The sequence below is a fragment of the Numenius arquata genome, chromosome 2, assembly GCF_964106895.1.
Source record: "Numenius arquata chromosome 2, bNumArq3.hap1.1, whole genome shotgun sequence".
In the NCBI taxonomy this organism is placed as follows: Eukaryota; Metazoa; Chordata; class Aves; order Charadriiformes; family Scolopacidae; genus Numenius; species Numenius arquata.
The window spans coordinates 53,246,846-53,262,505 of record NC_133577.1 but is presented as its reverse complement, the minus strand read 5'-3'; the positions used below and the strand labels follow the sequence as shown (position 1 = coordinate 53,262,505).

The 15,660-nt window shown below is 45.3% G+C and overlaps 1 protein-coding gene across 1 annotated transcript in view; it reads right to left on the bottom strand.

Annotated features, from left to right (window-relative positions):
• The window catches only part of TTBK1 (tau tubulin kinase 1), a 97,457-nt gene that overhangs the window by 15,252 nt on the left and 66,545 nt on the right, over nt 1–15,660 (bottom strand). The window contains exon 13 of the mRNA XM_074168396.1: nt 14,663–15,221. Within this exon, the coding sequence (XP_074024497.1) occupies nt 14,663–15,221 (559 nt within the window). The remainder of the gene's footprint in view (nt 1–14,662; nt 15,222–15,660) is intronic.

The window sequence follows — 15,660 nt, the reverse complement described above, 5'->3', positions numbered from 1 at the left end:
CTACCAACAGCGCAGGGCTACACCTAACCACTGTGGTTCTTGCACCCAGATTCAGATTGAACCATAAGCTAACTGGGTGGCAGCTGAGCAGCAATATCTCTGCTTACGGAGCAATGGATGAGATCCCAGAGGAGAATGTCAGCCAGCCCTGCAGCCAGCTGCCTTATCTCAAATCCAGTCTGGAGGCCAACTGGCCAAGTACAGCTTCTTCATCTTGGGCTGGGGAGCTGGCAACACCCTCCCCAGCTCAGCTGGTGCCCTGCTGCATCCCAGCACTGGAAGGGAGAAGGTGTGCTCAAACCCTCATCCTCAGCTGAGTACTTAGCAACTGAGAGGCAGCTGGAGCTGCTTCCTACACGCTCTTCAAAAGTCACTTGGACACAGGATTTGAGGTGGGCTGATCCTCCTCTGTCCTTGGGGACCCCTGAAGAAACACCACACGAACTACAGGAAAATAGCTGAAGGGGTCTCAGAGTCAACATCGGTGATGCGGAAAGGAAAGCATCAGGCCAGGTTGGAAGTCTCTAGGAACCACAAAGACACTTAGCCCAACAAATGCAACTTTTGGACCAGTTTGTCCCTTTCAGAGCAACAATCTTGCAGCAGCCTGGACCACAACGATGTCCAGGTTCAGACAAAGAGAAGGAGTGAAAGAGCAAGAGATACTTCTCGTCATGAAGAGGTAGCATAGGGATGGGATCATATCACCCATATGGCTGTCTTAGAGGGCATTTGTATCTTAAACTCTGTCATCACTGTAACAAAAGAGACTTTAAACAGTGAAAGAGGTGATGTAACATAACTCTTCCACTTACCTGCCCATCAACACTAGCAAAAAAGTATGGGAATGGTGGACAAAGTCAGGTTCATACCAGAACAGCTTATCTTCAGTCAACCCCCTCCCACCAGAACCTTCTCTACACAGAAAGTGAACGTGTGCCGGCATAACTACATGTACCCAATTCATGCTAGCTGAACCCAAGTATTTACAGTAACATTTTTACAGAAGTCACATCTCACTAGCTCCTTCTGTGGGAAGGAGGCTGGGGAGAGAGTGACAAATTGGAAACATCTCCCGTTCTGCATAGAAAGAAGGTGAAAGGAACCAAGAGACCAAGATATAAAAAGATGGCTTTTGTATGTATATACAACTGATGTGCATTTGCTCACTGAAGTAGAGCATGAGATCCTAGCAACAGCCACCTGTCCTTCTGATGCTGATGATCTCTGTAAAGGAGTGACAAATGCTCATTTCAATCCTCATTTTGGATTCCGAGGAGAACAAGTGCTATGTACAATGGGAAGTAAAACCAAGAACATTTCTTTCAGGATGCAAACCCTGTTCTTGGACCCTTCTGATGGAACACGGTTTGCCTAAGAGTCGGGTGCTGCCAGGGAACTTTATTTCACTAGTATCGATTTACACTGACTTTCCCCAGCTGATAAGGAACCTTATAAAACATAAAAGGAAAAATAACCAGGGGAACTGGAACATAGCCCCATGATCGCTTTTTGTGTCGACAGCCCTCCATCAGTCGGTTTTTTCCCTGCTGATGGTGGCTTTCCAGCGCTGTCAGTTGTGTAAATGAACAGGGAAACAAAGCAGGAAATGAACCGAAGCTGAGAACACATTTCCTTCTCCCCATGCAGGTCCATGCAGCCACATGGACACCAGCACTGGCAAAGGGGAAAGGGCTGGAAGGGCTGGATTGGATGGGGGTAGGAGGGTACCTCTTAGAGACCCAGTACTTCTATTCCCCTAACTTGACCACGAAAACTCTGCCTTCAATGGGAAACAGCTGCTTGTCACTTCCTTTGAGCTTTCTAGGTGTTTGGGGTCTTTTTTTTTGACAACTGATTTTGGACATATTTACATTTATAATTGCAATCATTATAAATGAAACACAATAAATAAATGCAATATAAATGTAATCTACAGAGTTGTTTCAGAATTGCACTGTAACTAGTTTTAATATTAATTTATTACATTTCCATAGATATAAAAGGAAAGCTATTTTCACATTTCTTTAATTTGCCAACTGTTCCTCAACAATATGTGGATTCCACAGTAATTATTACAGTATTAGATGAAGATGTTAAAAAAATCTGCAAATTGACTGTTTTTAATACTCTTTGCATACTACTGTAACATCAGGATTCCAGCCATTAGCACCAATTAATTTGTTCAGAATTAGATTTTAAAAGCCATATTGATTATGAAATAAAACTTCCCACCAAAACCCGGGTGACAGCAACATGTCCAATTATTCTGGTATAGAGCCCAAATTTGATGGTTTAACAGGATCGGTTTAGAAATCAGTATCCCACCTTACAGAATCTGAACAGCAAAGAATTCAATGTCTTTTAATAATGTATTTCAGCAGTTTACAACCCACCCGTGTCTTTAAAATGAGCATTTTGCTTCTACTTTGACCTGTGTTACTTTATCTTCCAGTCCGTAGACCCATATATCTTTGCCTGGCAGCTTAAAAACCCATCTCGCTCTTTTCAGGCACGTACTCCTAACAGCAATCGTGTCACTTTTTAGTTCTGTCTTTTAATGACAGATTGCATTTCTTCAAGCTCGTTCTACAAGGCAGGTTTTACAGAATCGAACAATTCTCGTTTCAACTCTCCTTTTTTTTTAGGTTTTGAAAATCTTTTTAAAAAAAAATTTCCATACAAGACTTGGATATGATGTCTGGTGGTGAGCTCACCAATACAAAAGATCTCCCCTCTGCTCACATCTTCATTTCACACTTCATCTGCTGATACATCAAAGAAGACTTTTTTTTATTTATTTAATTTTTTTTTTTTTTTGCTATAGCAGCATAATGAGAACTCACATGCAGCTAATTATTTCCCCTAACTCCCACCTCATTCCGGGAGACAGCATCTCCCAGGGCACAGTTTCTCCCACTCTGTGCGTGTGACCTATATTCTTTGTACTCGAAACACGACCTTGTCCCTGGCCGAATGCAATAATTAGTTTGAACGCAAGCAACTTATCAAGCCACCCAGATCTTTCTGCAGAGCTGGCCTGCCACTGTGATTTTATCAAGCCACCCGTCTTCCTGTCACTGAAAACCTTCTCCTCAGGGATGTCTTTTTTTCTTCTTGACAGGCACTAGGGGCATGGAACAGCGCTGAACTAAGGGTAGGAGACCAGGAGTCCTCATGAGAAACGTCCCCACTTGTAAGAGATACCAACACATAAACACATTTTGTTTGGTTAGTTGCTTTTCAACTTATTAATAATTTTAAATAGAAGAAAGTCTTACTGAACTCTATATAGATCGATCATTATCAATCAGACTTTTGAACTCAGAAGAGGAACAGTATCAAATTTACTTGGAAGGAACAGTTCTACGTATAACCATGATGAGTAGCGTTAGATAGATTACTGCCCTTTAAATTTCATGTATGGAGCTACTTATCGGCTAGTCATTGTTTTTATTTGAAACAGTCAGGCTAGAGTTTATAAATACCCAGTTACCCTGTTTGTTCTCTTTTCTCACTGGCGAAACTAAAAATTGATTTTTAAAAAAATAGAACAATAGAAACTTTCGTTTCTAAAATTGACCTTGAAAAGTGAACATCGGTGTTTTGGAGATGATGAACTAAAAATTATTGAGACCTAAGATTTTAAATCTACTTCATTCCCAAATTCCTTTTTCTCTGGAATCTGCTGTTCTATTAAAGTCTCTACCGAACATGGGAAAAAAACCCATCAGAGCAGAGTCTACTTAAGGAAATCATCCCTTCTCATGTCACTTTGAGAAAAGCAAAGCCTTGCTCTTTCTGGTTTCTGTGCTTGACAAGAGAAGAGCTGCCAAATAGCATTAGGTTACTGGTTAATGCAGTCTAAGCATTTCTGGAAATGCCCACTGCCTTTTTTAAAAATAAAACTGATCAACAAATTGCAGATAAAAAATTTTGGCTGGGCACTGAAGTGTCCTGTTCACTCATGTTCTTGGGGCAAATCAAAAGATGTCAGCGATTCAAGAATGACTGTGGGAGGAGACTGGTCATGCCTTTGCCGTATCTTCTCAAGGAGGGTGTGTTGTCCCCTCCATCTACATCCCTGAACCCACCGGGATGCTCTGTGGGCAGGCAGGAGGCCCTGCACACCCAGTTTGCCTGAGCATGTCCTGTAGCATGCAGACCCACCGGCCCAGGTCCGACGAGCTTCAGAAAGCACCACCCATCCCATCTGGGGTTGCACTGTCTGGAGTTGCTCATAGAAGGGTGAATGTGATATTACGAAAGCCTCAGGCAGGCCAGATATACCTACAGAAATCCACTGGAAACACCCTACCTCTGCAGTAATATCTCCATGTCACATCTGTCTTCCAACACTCATCCCACGCCATTTTCACATCTGCCTGAGCTTTCTGTTCCATGTTTCCTTATCTGCATCCTGTACTTATATGCTTTCTGCAGGGTATTCTACTTCGAACTTGCACTTTCCTACAGCCCTGAGCACCAGCAATAACCCCTTCTTCTTTAATATTCATACTGCCTCTTCTCCCAGAAGACTGAACCAAAGGCTCATTTCAATAGAAGGCAGTTTCTACTTTCACTTAACTACAGAAGGTCTTCATACAGCCTGGTGCGTTACACTGCAGCTACACTGCGAAGGGCAACGTACGACCGCTAACCTGGGGAAATAAGGGTATTTGTGACAATTTAAATTAACTTCGATCTCCCTTTTCCTCTGAGATTCAAGTCAGTTTTAGACAAGGGCTCCAGGGGCTCTGTATACCAAGTGCTGAGGCCGGTTTATTTCTCGAGTGAGATCTGTGATCACAGGCATTTCCAAACAAGGCCAAGAAGCCGGGCTGCTCTGCCATTGAAAAGCTGCAGGTGCCTAAAATTTCTGGAATTTGGAAACAGCGCAATATACAGCTGGATCAGTAAGAAAATCCTTGCTATCCAGCTCTTGACAGTCAGCACCTCTGGGGGAAGGCAGGTAGATTTGGAGCAGCTTAGCAGTGGAGAGCAGGCAAACAGGTCCACTGTCACGTAACAGAGGCGAAGCCAGAGAGACAGAAACCAAACCGCAACAAAAGCAAAGGGATTTCCAAAGCCAAAGCAACAAAGAGATACATGATCGTAACTCCACAAGAGGGATAAACCCTGAGGTCCTGCCTCAGGTGAGCTTCCAGTGGGAGTCTGCCTCTATCTAGATGGAGTAAAACCGCCTACAGATTTGGCCCAGTGTAAGATATCAACAAAGATGCTCGAACCGATTTGCTCAGTAACGCTTGCCAATACCTCCACGGTCTCTCCACTCCAGTCATAATTTGACAATGTTTGTGGCTCGATTGCATGTGTTCAGTGAGGCAGCCCTGCACTTCCTACCCCGAGGCTGCAGGACACGCCAGCGAGTCTCTGAGATGAGCCCTGGCATCCACCTCTGTCACACATCACACCTTCACCATCTGCGTTCTCATCTTCGGCCATGCTGCCGCCCCTCGCCCAGGTTTGCTGGGAGGTTTAGAAAGGCAGATGTTTTCAGTCTCTGTGGGGTCTGGTTGCAGGGGCTTTGGAAGTTACAGTACCTTAGGCCAGTGTTGTCTGGGATTCAATATTGCATTAAGTGGTGACACATTGTGGGCAGGTGGGATCTATTATTGCATTATGGAGGCTGCTGCTTCCCTGAACAGGCTATGTTTTGTGTGTGAAGCGGGCCCACACCTGCTGGAGCTGGGACCTGGAAATGCGGAGGACGGAAGGCATGAGTCTGTGGTTTCCTGCCGTGAGGGGCATGTGCCTGCGGTGGGGCATGCGCACGGGGCTGCTCTCCGCCGAACGGCTGCGCTGTATGAAAGTGCCACCAACGTGAGGGTAGTGTTCTGTCTCCAGGGTTGAGGAGGAGAAAACGGAGGACGCCAGTCTTCTCAGGGGGCTGTACCTCGGGAGGGAGTGCTGAGAAGGCCTGTCCTCCTCCAACTGAAAAAGACCAAGAAGAGTGGAGGAAAAGGTGTCAGGCAAAGACTTGACTCGCCCCTGGTTTGTGATGCGCATGCTGCAGACATCTTCGCCGGCGGATGAAAAATGCTTTTGCTCTACACGGGGCTTAACTTACTGCTCTGTGTCTATAAATTCCCGGGGATCCTACGGGCACCACGGGAGCCTGCCATTACCGGGGGCCTGCCATGCTCTCCCCAGCCACGCTCGGACATGAGCGACACCAGCAGCGTCAGGCTCTGCTGTGTCAGTCCCCTGTCCTCTGGCTCTTCAGGCCACGCGCCTCACCTCTCTGTTCCTCTGGCACCACACATCTTGACACGACACTAGGCTATTCATGCATCTTGCACATAGGTTAACAGTCAAACTCTGAACGCACTTGGAAACCACGTGTACAAGAAAAAAGGTGAAATCCCTGGTGCTAAAATGATTACATGTATTTAAAAGCTCTTTCAACGAGTCTCATTAAAACTCGCCCCAGGGATTTGCAAGGGCAACTTTGGGGGCTGTTAGTGGACTTTAGTTTTCTCACACTCACGGCCTCCTGATATACTTTTATATTGAGTACCTGCAGGGGGAGTGTTAATGCTTCCAGTTTTAGGCAGCAGCTGGAAAGGCAGGCAGAGTAGAATTCTTTCAGTGAGAAATTCAAAACACAGAGCCACAGGAGGACATGAGGAGAAGATGCACTTTTAGGTCCCCTTTTCTGCTTCTGTGATCCTGGGATGGCCAGGAGAGGGAGGAAAGTATACTCACAGAGGACAGCTTGTGCCAGGATGAGATCACAGTCCCTACCTTCCCTTTACGCACTGAACGGAAGAGAGAGGCATTACGGGAGCAACTTCAGATTCTTCACCCTGAAAATGCCTTCACCCTTCCTCCCCTTTCCACCTCTGCTACGAAACCTGCCCTTTCACAGGGGTCAGCAACCTCAATTTCCAAAACCAGACCATTTTTCCTGGAATTACATTTTTCTTTAGAAATAGATTCCCTTCCTCGTGCTGCACTTCTTTTCAGGAAGTCTCTGCAGGTTTCAAAATGTAATTGTGAAATGTGAAAAGGCAATACTGTATTTTCTTAAGCCAACACTGCTCTCCTTACCTTCCTAGAGATGTTGCCCTTGCAAACGATACGAGAAAAAGAGCTGAACTTCATCCAGACTCATCTCTTTGCTGTCACCTTCAATCTCTTTGCAGTGCTTTGAGGCAGGTATCTTATCTTCATAAGTATCTGAGAACTACTCAGCTCGCGGTGGGCATTAAATGTGAAAAGCAATTATTCACAGTCCTAAATTTACTGCATGTCACTGCATAGATCAGACTCTCAGATGATAATAATGCAATGCTGTCATACAGAGTATTTGAGAGAGACAAAGAAATTCTAGACAGCAGGACTAATTTCTCATAAAGACAACAATCTCTTCTTTGCGTAGATGGAGCAGAAATTCAGTCCTGGGTATACTGTTTGTAGACTGCACAACTAAGTATACTGGAATTATTATTATCATTACTTTTTGCTCCGTCTTTGGGCTCGGCATATTGTATGATTTCCAATGTATACATCATCCCAACATGGTGAAGACTTCTCAGATCAAAAAGGATCACTCCATCAACTATCCAGATGGATCTCCTTTGCAGCACAGGATCAAGTACCTGCCCAGGCCATGAAGGGGCAAATTGCAACACCCCACCAGCAAATGCACTTAGGTATTGCTGCCTCCTGGCTGAAGCTGAGGTTACAGACACACCACTTTCCTTCACTGACGCTCTAATGCTTAAATTACGCAGTCAATGCTGGAGGTGCTGCCCCCTTTTATCCTTTTGCCCTTGGCAGCAAACAGGCTGGACCAGCTTCCATCAGGCCTGTGTGGACAGGAGCAGTATGAGACCTCTCCTGTGAAGTCCCCGAAAAATGTGATGTTGATAGAGCTCAATAGATTTTAAAGAACATAAAACGTAATTAGGAATTTCTACTGAGCTTAAAGTTTTGATTGTTTTGACCTGTATATATATAACGAGAATACCTGAGCATTACTTCTCTTACAGTATCACCCTTTTGCTGATCCTTTATTCCTAACACAAGGAAGGACAGGGATCCTGAATCTAAAAGAGCACAAAGGACAGAGGCCAACTCTACATACATCCTTCTCCATCTGCTGGCAAGTTCTTCTCATGTGGAGGGAAGCCGGAGGAGCTGAATGTCAAAGAATTGCATCATCTACAAGAGGCACTAAGTGAAGTTCAATGGGAATTACACGGAGTGAGGGGCAACGGCAGTCTGCCCCTCTTCTGCAAATGCCCATTTCTCACCGCTGAGAAATGGTCCCTCATGTCCCCTCAGAACAGCCCACAGACTATGCTGTGGAAGGGAAAGGAAACCAAGAGACACAGCACCTTTTCATATCTCATTTTCCCTGCCACCTTCTTCCCCCAGCCTACCTCCTCTGCCCAGGGTTATAAACCTGAGAGCCTGCTGTGTTTTGCTTCTACCCGTTTCTCAATTATTTCAGCCCAGCTTTTCTTCTTTCTGCCTCCAAGACAGTGAAGTAGTAGCTCCCATCCTCTTCTCCTGCTGTCTATAGTATAGGCACTCTGGGAGTGCCAAGGATTTCCCTCATTGCTGCTCCAGGGTCTGAGGCCACAGAGGCCACTGGGCCCAAAATTTAATCCAGAGAAAGCCCTGCTCAGCTCTTAGTCTTCAGCGCAAATCAGAGTTTCTCCAGGTAAGAGACCTGGGGTAACCCAGGGCTCTACACCACGCGAACCAAAGAGGCAGCACAGATCACCCAAAACACTAGAGCCCTGTCCTTGCTGTGAGGCAGTCCTCTCCTGTGTCTCCGTGTCCCTTTCCAAGGAATAATCATCACCAACTCAAATCAATGGAGGAAGAGAACAGCATACTGGGGTCGCTGAAGTGGTCATCCCCTGACCAGCTGTGCTTGTCCCAAAGGTATCAGGCAACATCACAACTACAGCATCCCTCAGATGAGGCAGTGATGAAGTTCAGGAGCACGTGGGCTCAGCACCAGAACAGAGAATGTTTTCTCGGCTGAGTGAGGGTCGCAGAGCAGCTTTTTACAGGAGAAAACCAGTGATTATAGATAAAGTTGGGCTCCCAGGTGAAGCTGGCCCAGGCAGCCTGTTCAATGTGCTTCTGACTACCTCCTGTCCTACCCTTGGTATTACCAACACCAGTTTTCACACTGAACATCCTTGTGTAAACTCTTAGCAAAGACGCCAATGGTGGGGTACGGTTGAGAAGGACTCATAAGCTTCACAGCTGCTACCCTCTCAGGGTCAAAACATGGACAATTTTAAATAAGTCCATCTGTGACGTTCTCCTGGCTGTTAGAGGCTGGCTGGGGGGAGAAAAGAGGCTTAATAGAGCACCAAGGGAGGTTTTTTTAAGAGTGATTCTAACTACACAGCTAAGTTGGTGAGGAAATACACCAGTGCCTCTTCACATTGGGACCTTTTCTAAAAGAAGAACTCTTGGCTCTGGGAAATGGGACTGTAAGACACGGTGTAAGTAAAAAGCTCCCTGAACACTGCAGAATATATCCAAGAATAGCTAAGGAAGCGTTAACATAATTTCCCACTACTGCTTCACTTTTCTTGTGTTTTTTATATGCAATATCATTTGGACAAGCATGTTTTAGGCAGGCAAGTCTCAAAACATTTTGTTCAATGCCAACTGCACTAGCAGCAAGGGAGATTCAGAGTCAAGAAATACCTATCTGCACAGACCTAAAGTCAGAAGTAATTGCTAAAACTCATAAATGCATGAATATTTGTATTTTTTTTCCAGTGCAGAAGGCAGCAGTAAGTTGCCATCTCTGTCAAGTGTCAGTGAATTTACTCAGCAGATTTAAGAACTTGACAGATTTTAAATTATACTGCTAGGTGTGGATATAAATGATTTCCAACAATAACAGCAATGCTATGCCAGGATTAATAAGTAAACGGAAGCGCAGGTCCAATCTTTTTTCCCTACTCATTTTTAGCTATTTCTATAGCTTTATCTGCACGCTAGTGCATAAAAACGAGCAGAGATTTATTAGTACATTCTTAAAATGCACACATTAAAGTAAACCCTAAGAGCTCTGTTAAAACGGCTTGCTGGGTGCTCATTGCCGTGTTGAGCGGTGCACAGACAGAAGGGCTCGAACAGGACATAGCCCGACAGACCTGTTCTCCCTCTGTACCAGGGCTTCCCATGAGGTCTACGCTCCACTGCAGCTGTCTTCTTGTCAGCTGAAACTGGAAGATATCTAATACTTGAGAATATTTGGGTGAGAAATTCCCCCAGGCTATTCAGAGCCTCCTCTGTACTCGACTTTTCCCACAGCAGCATCCGTTCATACTGTGCTCCCTCTTACACCCACACGTTTTCACGAGGACACCACCATCCCTCACACTTGCACTACATTTTTCTTCCAACAGATTCATAGAATCATAGAATCATCCAGGTTGGAAGAGACCCTTGGGATCATCGAGTCCAACCATCTGCCCTACTCTACAAAGTTCTTCCCTATATCATATCCCCCAACACCACATCTAAACGTCTCTTAAACACATCTAGGAATGGTGACTCAATCACCTCCCTGGGCAGCCTATTCCAATGCCCGACCACTCTTTCTGTGGCGAATTCTTTCCTAATGTCCAGTCTAAACCTACCCTGTTGCAGCTTTAACCCATTCCCTCTCGTTCTATCACTAATTACCTGTGCGAAGAGACCAGCACCAACCTCTCTACAGTGTCCTTTCAAGTAGTTATAGAGAGTGATGAGGTCTCCCCTCAGCCTCCTCTTCCTCATACTAAACAGTCCCAGCTCCTTCAACCGCTCTTCATAGGATTTGTTTTCCAGGCCCTTCACCAGCTTCGTTGCCCTCCTCTGCACTCTCTCCAGCACCTCGATATCTCTCTTGGATTGAGGTGCCCAAAACTGGACACAATACTCGAGGTGTAGCCTCACCAGTGCTGAGTACAGGGGGACAATCACCTCCCTACTTCATACATTTGAACAAATAGCTGAGTTCTAAATGAGGGTAACTTGAAGAACTACAGGCTGGTCAGCCTGGAAAGGTCATGGAGCAAATCCTCCTGAAAGCCATTTCCAAACATATGAAGGAGAAGAAGGTGATTGAGAGCAGTCAGGATGGATATATGAAGGGGAAATCATGCCTGATGAACCTGATAGCTTTCTGGGATGAGATGACTAAGTGGGAGGTTGTTTACCTCAACTTTAATAAGGTTTCTGACACTGCCTCCCATAACATCCTCATAAACAAAATGATGAAATATGGGCTAGATAAGTAGACAGCGAGTTGGACTGAAAACTGGCTGAGCTGCTGGGCTCGGAGCACCGTGATTCGGGAAACAAAGCCCAGCTGGAGGCCAGTCACTAGTGGTGTAGCCAGGGGTTGATACTGGGGCCACTAGTGTTTAACAACTTCAATAATGACCTGGATAATGGAACAGAGCGTACCCTTACTAGGTTCACAGATGATACAAAACGGGGAGGAGTGGCTGACCCACCAGAGGGTTGTGCTTACATTCAGAGGTGCATGGACAGGCTGGTGAAATGGGCAAAAATTAATTTAATGAAGCTCAACAAAGGGAAGTGCAAAGTCCTGCGCCTGGGGAGGAACAGTACAGGCTGTGAGCCAAATGTCTGGAAAGCAGTTGGACAGAGAAGTACCTGGACGTCCTGGTGGACATTAAGCTGAACACAAGCCAGCAAGGTACCTTTGTGGCAAAAAGGGCCAACAGCCTCCTGGGCTGCATTAGGAGGAGCGTTACCAGCAGGCTGAGGGAGGTGGTCCTTCCCCTCTGCTCAGCACTGGTTAGGACATACCTGGAATGCTGTGTTCCAGCTGCCCAGTACAAGAGAGACAAGGACATACTGGAAACAGTCCAGCAAAGGGTCACAAAGACGATGAAGAGATTGCAACACCCCTCATTTGAGGAAAAGCTGAAAGAGCTGGGACTGTTTAGTTTGGAGAAGTCTCAGGGGGGGCTCTTGTCAACATACATAAATACCTGATGGGAAAAAGAAGATGGATCCAGGCTCGTCTTAGTGGTGCCCAATGAAAGGACAAGAAGAAATGGGCAGAAATTGAAATACAGGAAATTCTATTTAAACATAAGAAAAAAGTTTTTTTACTGTAAGGGTGATTGAACACTGGAACAGGTTGCCCAGAGAGGCTGCAGAGCCTCCGTCCTCAGAGATGTTCTGATTGGACGCTGTCCTGACCAACCTGCTCTAGTTCATCCATCTTGGAGCACAGGGTGGGACTAAATGATCTCCAGAGGTCCCTTCCAACCTCTTGCTCTCAGTTAGCATTCTACTGACATGAATAGATGATCACCAGTTTTCGGGAGACCAGAATGAGGTCCCAAATTGTACAAGAAGGCCTATGACCTGCATGTCATAGTAGTTCTGCATTTAGAGACATATTTACGTATCTTAAAGACTCAGTTCATATTCAAAGATAAGGAAGATTTACTCACACACACTATCTAATTACAGTTTCAATCAAACTGAGAGGAAGCCCAAGCCTAAGCTAGAGGAAACATCTCTCATTAGTAGTGCGGCCTTCAGTATTTTCATTAGTTAAGCCCTTGGTTGACTTCTTATTAGTGTCCTAACCAACTGTCCTTCCATCTCTGCTGTACCTGAAGAGAAGAGGCTTCTGCTTTCCTTTATGCACCAAGTAATATTTCCTTGGAGAGTTAGCAGTTGGTTTTGTGAAAGCAAATGGAAGAATATCACTGCAAAGCTGTATATATAGAGGCAACCGAAGGAGCCAGACATCAAAGGAAGCACAACTAAATACCGGCCAGCCAACGAAGTCCCGTGTTAGTCTGCATGTACAAAGCGAGGCCCAGGAGTAACTAGAGGGCATTTCAGAACACAGGAGCAAAAAAATGTGCAGTCTGCTAGAGAACCAAGGCTGTCTAATGCATTAGCAGTGACCACCCACAATCCCATCAATTTACCTTTTTCGCCTGCTTTTTAAGTATCACTGTGAAGTGATAAGCAGCCTTCATACTGCATCATACCCAACTCCCCCAGTCATTTCACACAGCTGTATTACGTGCTATGGCCAAGAAGATACCTCCAGTCTTCTTTAGCTACGCTACATATGTCACTGCGTCCCTGCTGGTTCTTACAGCAGGTTCTTACCAACTGGCTCTTACCACGTTCATTGCATCTTGCAGATCTTGCACAGGCCTAATAAGTGTACAGACAGCAAATTCAGACACGGACCCTCTCCAAACCTTCCAATCTCTAGATATCTGGGGTATTTAACATATTTGCTTCACACAGAAAATATCTCCACCTTGCAACCGGATGCAGCCTCCATGAGAAGCATGTATGGCTACTATTCCATGCTCAGCAGGACAGTCCCAGTACTGCCTGCTGTCACGACTTCTCTCCTGCCTGTAAAAGCTGCAGTCTCGTACACCTTAGCAAGGAACACCTTGCCTGGCAGGCAAGGATTTGGTTTGATTCTTTTAATATAGTTTATTGTATCATTCATGTTTTGCTGCCAAAACTAAGCCCTTTTTATCTTGTACCTCCCCAGGATCCAGAGAAGAGACGAATCTGGGCAACGCCTGAACGGAAAAATGTTCTTTTAACATGCTCCACTCCAGTGAACACTTCCTTACAGAATAAGATCAAGAGGCAACGGGAGATGGAGTTATCATCTTCCAGAGGGCAACAAGCAGACTGCCCGAATGCCTGCTGTAGGAAGGTATTGCTGTGCACAACCTGAGACTCGCCTGGTCTTTGCTGCACTTATGGATCCCACGCACGAGAGGTCTTCATTAACATACAAATACAAAAAAGCCCTCAGGAGAACAATTTTATTGTCTCTTGCAGTGAACGCTTTGGGACAGCCTTCTTATGAATGTCTGAGAAATGAAGATTAGATATGATGGAGGAACTCTGAGCCTAACAGTGTATCATGTTTTCCCAGGTAATCTAATAAATTACCTCCCACTAAAAACTGAATTTCTCTATATCTTCAGAGGACCACAGGAAAAAAAGCAAAACTGAAAGAAAAAAAGCCCTCTACTATCTGGAAAAAAAACAGTAGGTAAAGAACATTTCTGTGAGTAAATACCTGGCAACAACAATACCAGTCATTGAAGTAAGGTCGATGGGATGTGTGCGCTGGTTACTCTGAGCTTTTTATAAGGTATTTAGAAGAAATTTTAATTTCAGGGAGCTATTTTACGATTTGTATTGCTGCAGGCCTGCCCAGTGCTGATATGTGATTAGATTAGAGGGTATTCTCTTGCTATACACCGCTGTTGCTGCTGAGAAACTACACGGAGAGGAGTTGCTAGCGACACCTCTGTACAACTAAGTGGTTATTAACAAAACACCGTGGGAAAGCAATAAGAGAACTGATTAAAAATACCCACAACCGTGCTCTCCTCTTGTCCCTGTGCCAAAATGGCTGAAAGGCCTTGAGAACAGCGTGTCCTTGGTAGGGGACAAAATTACTAGCTATAGGGAGCACTTCTAAGGTGTTCACAACATTTGCAAGCGCTGTCAGAGAGAGTTTCACAAGAGCATCCATGCTTGGAATCACAGGCTTCTCCAGCACAGCTAAGGTTTCCTAAGATGATGGCTTAGCTATCTAGGCAACAAGACACAGACCCAGGGATCTTACCTGTCTCTGAGGACCAGTAGGTTCAGATTCTCGTCTCCTTTGTCGGATGGCTGGTGCTGAATGTAGGGGGGAGTGGGCTGGACTTCCTGTCTGCTGTTCGTGTTTACTGTCAGATACTGTTTGAGAAGGTCCTTCGTGTCTGTGGGAACTGTCCTCCTCAGTTACAGGCTGCATACCCCGACTTCGTCCATCATGCGTCTTCGGCCTGACTGCAGCATCTGCCCCCAAGCGCCTTCTTTCTTCACCCTCTTCAATAGGTCTTAGTTCCTCAGGCTCCTCATCTGTGGTTCCAGAGGTGCTTGGCTCAGCACCTGGGTGAAAGTCCTTCAGCTCTGTCTCCTTATCAATGATAACCCACTCCTTGCTATCAAAGTCCTCCTCCTCTGCGAGTGGAACTGAGCGGAAAGCATTGCTGAGGGCTTCATGTTCCACTGAAGCAGACACATCCATCCTACCACTTGCCTGCCGGTCAGCCTGGCCAGTATCAATGGACAGCATCTGGGCTGGCTGGGAGGAGCATACAAGCCGTGATGGAGAGCCAGGTAAATCCATTCGAGATCTAAAGACAGAACATGAAGCCATTAAAAATACATCAGGTTTGCGGTTAAAGTTAGGGATCATAAAAATTGAGAGAAAACCTGTATAGTCCTTCTCACTAATTTCTTGGCACGCTTCAGAAAGACAGGCTTAGGCAAAATTACTTCTCTAGAACCTACAATGGCTTAAAGATGTTCCCCTAAAGTGCTTCAGTATGACAACCAATTCAGCATCTCTCTTTCTTGTAGATGACAGGATGATAACCAGTTTTCCCCAGCAACATAAATATACTCCATCCCCTTTGGTAAATTCTACTGGTCTATGAAAAAAAGACCCAAACAAAACACCCCTAAATCCTCAATCTACTGTCTGACTTAACAGCATCTCTGCTGGGCCCCTACAACATCTTCAGCTGCACTGTGCTATCTCTATGGTGATTTCTGAGGCAGCTACATGAGTTC